Source organism: Borostomias antarcticus, assembly GCF_949987555.1.
Source record: "Borostomias antarcticus genome assembly, contig: scaffold_792, whole genome shotgun sequence".
In the NCBI taxonomy this organism is placed as follows: Eukaryota; Metazoa; Chordata; class Actinopteri; order Stomiiformes; family Stomiidae; genus Borostomias; species Borostomias antarcticus.
The window spans coordinates 1-7500 of record NW_028175668.1 but is presented as its reverse complement, the minus strand read 5'-3'; the positions used below and the strand labels follow the sequence as shown (position 1 = coordinate 7500).

Sequence of the window (7500 nt, the reverse complement as noted above, 5' to 3'; positions counted from 1 at the left end):
AAGTCGGTTGACACTTAAACCATGGGGGTAACCCTCTCTGCTGCAGCTGTCAAGAGCCCTCTCTCTCTGAGTAGACATGGGCACCATCCAACCCTTTCTCACTCCAGTCCATAATTTGTTTAAAACTAAAAGCACCTACCACCGACCATGTGTCACTTCTTTAATCCTTTAAAGAAACAGTCGTTTCTTTAATCCTCAAGGAAGACAAGAACCCCTTCAAGTGCAGCTCATTCCATCCAACTTCTCTTCTAAATACGGATGATAAAATCCTTGCTTAAGTTCTGGCGCGCCACTAGGGAGGGGGTTCATCCATCCATCATATAACCCGACCAAACAGGTTTTTATTAAGAATCGCTATTGTTTGTTTTTTTTACATTTGAAAAAAATGTTATGCCGACATCAAGGGGATTCAGCATGCAGGGTTGGAGCATGAAGTCTCGCTTTATGCGGATGATATGTTACTATTCAAATCGCACTAAATTAATGGTCTTGCAGATTTTGGCAAAATATGTGGCTACAAGGTCAATATCCAGAAAACAGCTGTTGTCTGTTGGCGATGGGGCTGGTCAGTTACCTTTATTGTGGGTTAATTCCCTTTTAAAATTAGCCCTAAGAAATTCAAGTACCTTGGGGTATGGGATACACATGACCATAAAGATCTATATGTAGCTAGTTATCAGCCTCTATTATCTAATATGAAGGTAGATATTGTCCGGGTTTCCCGAAACCTTCTTAGCGCTAAGAAGCTCTTTGAGTCTTCTTAAAGGACAATGCTCGTTTTTGACAACCTGGACCTTATTTACGACATATTATAAGACGTTTGACTCACCGAGATCACTTTGGTGTAGTTCGGAGTCCTGTAGAAGAAATTTAAAATCCAGCGCGAGCCAGTATATCCATGTAATGGCGGTGATCGGGGCAACGGGAATGCAGCTTCTAAAAATCTATTTTCTGACGCGAAACGGTTGTTTTCATCAATCTGTCTGGATGGATCGCTAGTTGTGCTTACATAGAGCAGAACTGTTGTGGTTTTCACATGCCATGATCTTTAGAAACGTCTTTCGAAACGAAATAGCTTCCTCACTTGCTCCAGCACTTATGCGCACAGCGCGCAATCGTTGCTCCCGCACGCTGTGCGCATGCGTGCTGGAGCAAGTAAGGAAGCTATTTCGTGTCAAACGACGTTTCTAAAGATCATATTACAGAGGCATGGGAAATACCACAACAGGCCTATGCTCTCTATGTAAGCACAACTAGCGATTCATCCAGACAGATTGATGAAAACAACCGTTTCGCGGCAGAAAATAGATTTTTAGAAGCTGCATTCTCGTTGCCCCGATCACCGCCATTACATGGATATACTGGCTCGCGCTGGATTTTACATTTCTTCTACAGGCCTCCGAACTACACCAAAGTGATCTCGGTGAGTCAAACGTCTTATAATATGTCGTAAATAAGGTCCAGGTTGTCAAAAACGAGCATTGTCCTTTAAGGCTCGCGTTTGCTTGTTGCGGGAGCCTTAAGAAGACAAAGAGCTTCTTAGTGCCAAGAAGGTTTTGGGAAACCCAGCCATTGAGCGTTGGGACCCCCTCCGTCTCTCCACGGATGGAAGGATTAATACAAGAAAGATGAACATACTGCCCAAATTCCTGTTTATTCCAGTGTCTTCCTGTCTTTCTAACAAAATTGTTCTTTTCCAAACTAAATAATCAGATATCAACTTTCACTTGGAACGAAAAAACCACCCCAAATTAAAAGTATATTGCAGAGACCTCGTGCGATGGGAGTGATGGCGCCCTCAAACGTCATGTAGTATTAAGGCCGTTTCAGATGGAGAGCGATATTCGCACATAGTAATTCATTTCCAATGAGAGGCGGGCGATTAATTGGGAGGCGCGGACAATCTGAAGAGCGGAGCGGCAAGTGGGCGCGATCCCCGTGAAATTGTGGCGCGCGTGCTCGTTTCATGCACACGCCCGCCCGCGACAAGAGCTGAATTGTAGTCAGCTTTCCCCGCTGCGCGCAGGACAACGATGGCTGCCGCTGATCCAAGCGAGAACGCAGGCGGAATATCGCTCCCCATCTGAAACGGCCTTTATTGGGCGGCCAACATACCTGTAAGATCACCACTACAGTATAACTAGGTGAGGAGCGATGATGTGGTTCCCGGGTGGACAATTACAGAGGGGGGGACGTCCACTGGGTCCGCTTCTCTAGTGGCCTTACTGTGTGCTAAACCACCATTCACACAGCCTGCTTCTCATCTGGTAGTCATACACTCAATCAAAACTTGGAATCAGTTTAGTTCCCTAAGGGGCCTGTCACGGGCCGGGCCAGTTGCAAAAAATCACACTGATGGATAAGGCTTTTGATGCCTGGTCTAGAGGGGGTGTTGTCTCGCTCTCTGATCTCTGTTGAGGGGGACTTTCCGCCTAGCTAGTACAGAAACCAGAAATATGATATTCCCATATCACACTTCTATAAGTGCATGGAGCTCCGAAACTTTGTACCCCGGAACTCATCTTCTCTATCCGACGTAAGACATAATTTTTAACTGTAAATCGGCCAAAAGACTGACTATAAGTATAATCTATGAATGACTCAACACGCATGATTTCACACCTTTAGACCTCCTTCTCCTCCTCCATACATCTTAGGCATTCTGTTCTCCAATTTAAAAATGGTCACCGTCTGCACCGGTCCAAAGGCCGACTCTCTAAGATCGATCTCGACATGCAGGGGCGTCATGCAACCCCAAAAACCGAGGGTGCACGAGATAGCGAAGGCGAAAGCAGAGGCGTTAGTAGCGCACTGTGCGCGCAATTTTCTTTTGTTTTTTGGTGCATTTTTGCAGTTTAAAATCAGGACACAGCACACTACCAGTTGCCACTCAAGTGGTGTGAAATAAACCTTATCGGTAGCGTTCTTTCAAGGACTTTCAAAATAAAAGTAAGGGAAAACAAATCTACTTTGTTTTTTACTCACTTGGCATTGGTCCGAATGATATACTGTATACTGAAGTAGGCTATGAAGTATATTGAATCTGATATACTGAATAGCCTAATATTTGGAGGACCTGTTCATCAGTTAAGGACAACCTTAATCTAAATGTATGCAAGCAGACCATGAAAACGTGTTTATCTGAGACGAGGCGAGGGGGGGGCTTCCAGGTCCAGTGTTAATTTGGAAGAAACCAAATCCACCGGGAAAGAGGGTGTTTGGCTTTTTGAAAGAGGTTATGGTGGCTTTTCGAGGTCGTCTATGACATAATTAAAATAATACATTCAGCTCAGTAGAGAAAATAATCATAGTTCCGCATTGTAAAATGTAATGGTAAACAAACAATAAGACAAATGTAAAAAACAACAAAAAACACCCCCAAATCTGGGGGGGCACGTGCCCCCTCAAGTTCTATAGGCATTGGCTCTGCCGACTGGGTCTCACATGTGATTGGTGCAGACAGGCTCCAGCCACAGGCTGCTGCACATGTTTTGGACATTTGGACAAGGTTTTCCACGGTTCTGGCAAACCGTCTGGGACTTTCACGATGATATTTGGAAAAGCATAAGAACCGTTGTCTTCTCACTGTCTGGGGTCACCTCAGAGGACACCCGTCTGTCTGGGGTCACCTCAGAGGACACCCGTCTGTCTGGGGTGACCTCAGAGGACACCCGTCTGTCTGGGGTCACCTCAGAAGACACCCGCCTGTCTGGGGTCACCTCAGAGGACACCCGTCTGTCTGGGGTCACCTCAGAGGACACCCGTCTGTCTGGGGTGACCTCAGAGGACACCCGTCTGTCTGGGGTCACCTCAGAAGACACCCGCCTGTCTGGGGTCACCTCAGAGGACACCCGTCTGTCTGGGATGACCTCAGAGGACACCCACCTGTCTGGGGTCACCTCAGAGGACACCCGTCTGTCTGGGGTCACCTCAGAGGACACCTGTCTGTCTGGGGTGACCTGAGGACACCCGTCTGTCTGGGGTCACCTCAGAGGACAACCGTCTGTCTGGGGTCACCTCAGAGGACACCCGCCTGTCTGGGGTGACCTCAGGGGACATCCGTCTGTCTGGTGTCACCTCAGAGGACACCCGTCTTAGATGGTGGGAAATCAGGCTTCTGCACTTTCCTGTCTAGGAGACTGATACTGGTGAAATGAAAGGATTCTAGCTGACGGCCATCTTAGACTGGAGAAGATTAAAAAAAGATTAGAGATTTGTTGGGGATATGGAAGCTGAAAGCATAACAATGTTACCATCTTTGTCTTTTCATTTTAGTTTTGTTATTTATTTTCCTTTTATGGTTGTCTAGGTATAATGTTTATGCTGTGTATGTCTGGGGTGGGGTTGGGTGGGGTGGGGGGGGGGTTAAAAGTTAATTTTCTGTTAAGTCCCATTTGGCCCTGGGTTATAGTGAAAATTATAATACCTTGATCAGAAACAACAGCGGCTCTAAAGTTAACACCTGACAACTTCTTCTCAAGCAAAAACCTCTTTGTACCCGTCTTTGAACCCAACTGAATTGTGGGTAGAACTACTCTCTCTTTGAAGCCCTTGCTCGGTGAAATGTTTTTGATGTTTATACTGAGTGCGTACATTTCCTTTTCTTAAATGTTAGTCTTTTTTTTGGTGCAGCACCTGTTTTTTTTTTGGGGGGGGGGAGGGGGCTGGGATGCCGTTCTCTTCTAGAACTATTCTCTCCCCTTTTCTGCACCTTTGAAGTGCGGGCGATGACTGTGTGAATACCAATAACTGCGGCTTTGACTTTGACGTGGTGAGCACCACGTTTTTTTGGGGGGGGATTAATGCGTCTCGGTGGGACGTCAAAAAGGTCTCTGTCTGTGTGTGTGTGTGTGTGTGTGTGTGTGAGAGAGAGAGAGAGAGAGAGAGGGTCTATGCATAGACCTAAGTGAAGGAGAGTTAAAAGGGAGATCTTCTACTTTGGCCTCGGATGCAAACCCATCACCTCCCTCAAGTGTTCACCTGCAGCCCTCTATATAGATCAGGAGCAGACCGTGTTCAAGCGAGCGTAGCCCCACTTCAAGCTCTTCTCTGTCAGGGAGCGAAGCCCCATCAGGCTCGGCGAGCAACACCGCGTCAAGTTTGAATCTTGGAGAAAACGAAGAGAACGCAGACGAGTGATAGTTTGTATGTGCCTGGATCAAAGGAGCAGACAGCTGAGTGAGTCAACATGTAGGTGGTTTTTTTTTTTTTTTCAGGCAACCGGTTTCCCCCTCAGTGCGAGCGTTTTTTTTCTCCGACCGGAGGCGAAGCGTCTGGCTGCGGGTTTTGCATCATCGCGCTTCAAGACGCTCCCAAGCGTAGCGAGGAATGAGTTGAAATGGAATCGAATAACTCGGAAGAGCACGCAGCGTTGCAGTCACGATAACGTGCCTCAGTCACGTTCCAACATTAAAAGATTAAAAGATACGGCTCCTATAGTTTCTGGGCTCCGGGGGGGGGGGTGTGGTGGGGTGGGGGGGGGAGTCCAGCAAAAGTTAGTCGATACCCCGTCTGCTCTCCCGTACGGCAGCTGTGTGACTTGCTCGAATCGGCAGACGAAAAAAACCAAAAAAACAAACTCAGCATCAACGGAGCGAATCGCTCGATCGCTCGATTCCCCCAAGACGACGACAGCGCAGCCCTGTACGGGAACGACGCAGCTCGTAGGAGCTCGGGGCGCCGCGGCCTCACGCGGGAGACCACTGCGGCGCGACCGGCGTGGCCGTTACGCAAGAGACGAGACCCCACTGCGGCGTGACCGGCGTGGCCGTTACGCAAGAGACGAGACCCCACTGCGGCGCGACCGGCGTGGCCGTTACGCAAGAGACGACTGAAGCTCGTATATTAGGTCCTGTTGTTCTTTATCGTGTTCCAGAGGGGAGCCCTAAAGCTGAGATGGACTACTGCAGGGGAGAGGGGGGGGTGGGGGGGGGGCGGGGGGGTCTGTTGGTGTCAGCAGCAGGAAATACAATACAAGAGGACGGCGCTTCAGCACCGGGGGAGGGAAGGGGGGGGGGGGGGGGGAGGCACAATGGCGCGGTTATTACGCCCCCTTAAGTTACGAGCGCAGCCTCTTGTCTCTGCAGTGCCCGGGCCTGGGGGAGTCGTGGAGCCTTAATTGCATTTGCACAGAGTAATGGTGTGGGGGGGGGAGGGGGTCAGGGAGGGGTAAGGGACAGGGTGAGTGTGTGTGTGTGTGTGTGTGTGTGTGTGTGTGTGTGTGTGTGTGTGTGTGTGTGTGTGTGAGAGAGAGAGAGAGAGAGAGAGAGAAAGAGAGAGAGAGAAAGAGAGAGAGAGAGAAAGAGTGGGGGGAGGGAGGGGGAGGGGGGGGTGTCAGGGAGGGGTAAGGGACAGGGTGAGGGGGTGTGTGTGTGAGAGAGAGAGAGAGAGAGAGAGAGAGAGAGAGAGAGAGAGACACCAAGAAAGTACCTGTATGTGTGCATTACAATAAAACGTGTACCTTTGTAGAAAAATCTCACACACAAAAGCAGGGGGAATCATTATAGAGTGTGTGTGTGTGTGTGTGTGTGTGTGTGTGTGTGTGTGTGTGTGTGTGTGTGCGGTACCTTGTAGGCGATGCTGTTGAGGACCTTCATGGCCAGATCTGACACCTCTGGGAAAGGGTCCGCCGCCAGGTGCAAAAGCACCCTCCAGATCTGTGTGTAAACGCTGTTGAAGGACACCCCTGTCACACACACACACACACACACACACACACACGCACGCACGCACGCACACACACACACACACACAAACCCGTCAACATCATCATCCTACTGCATCATTAATGCGTCGATCGCTAACAATCCAATACTAACAACCCGTCATCTCATTAACATCAACACGCGCATGTCTCTCTCTCTCTCTCTCTCTCTCTCGTTCATCGGCCCGAGGCGCCCGGGGGGAAAATGGCCGACCGCGGCAGATAATGCGGCCCATCAATCGACGACGTGCGGCGCCAGGCGGCCGCCACGCTCTCCCCGGCTGGCCTGCTACCGAAGGACGCCGTCATTACCCAGAATCCCAATCACCAGAGTCTATTGTCTTTTCATTCTCTTTATATATATTTATTTTTCTCTCCTCCTCCTCCCACGCCACGTCGTTTTTTTCCCGCCGGGGGCGACAGGTGCAACGACGGCTGCCCTGCTTTCTCTCTCTCTGTCTCCCTCCATCGATCTCGTCCTGGGCTGTCACTCAAGCCGATGGGACCTAACGACGACGCCGTTCCACCGGAGACGCTCGGCGGAACAGTTCTCCGCGCTCCGCCGACACGTTGAGTCTCTGCGCTCGGGGCTCAGACCTGCCAGTCAGTGTTCACTTTGAATTAGGAGTTACCCCCCCCCCCCCTCCTCTCTCTCTCTTTCTCTTCCTCCTCTCTCGCTCATTACGTATGTGCCGCGGCACGTTCCCTCTGTGGGGAACCCGCGCGCTCGTTCTCTCTGTCAAACGTATCGGTTCCTCTGCTGCTTTAAAGCAGTCAGTCTCTCTCTCTCTCTCTTT

General features: G+C 49.7%; 1 protein-coding gene across 1 annotated transcript in view; it reads right to left on the bottom strand.

The window, feature by feature from the left end:
• The window catches only part of LOC311329371 (regulatory-associated protein of mTOR-like), a gene marked incomplete at both ends in the record, with an annotated part of 12291 nt that extends 5606 nt beyond the window's left edge, over positions 1-6685 (bottom strand). The window contains one exon of the mRNA XM_084463227.1: positions 6567-6685. Coding sequence (XP_084319353.1) covers positions 6567-6685 — 119 coding nt within the window. The remainder of the gene's footprint in view (positions 1-6566) is intronic.
• Positions 6686-7500: the final 815 nt, after the last annotated feature.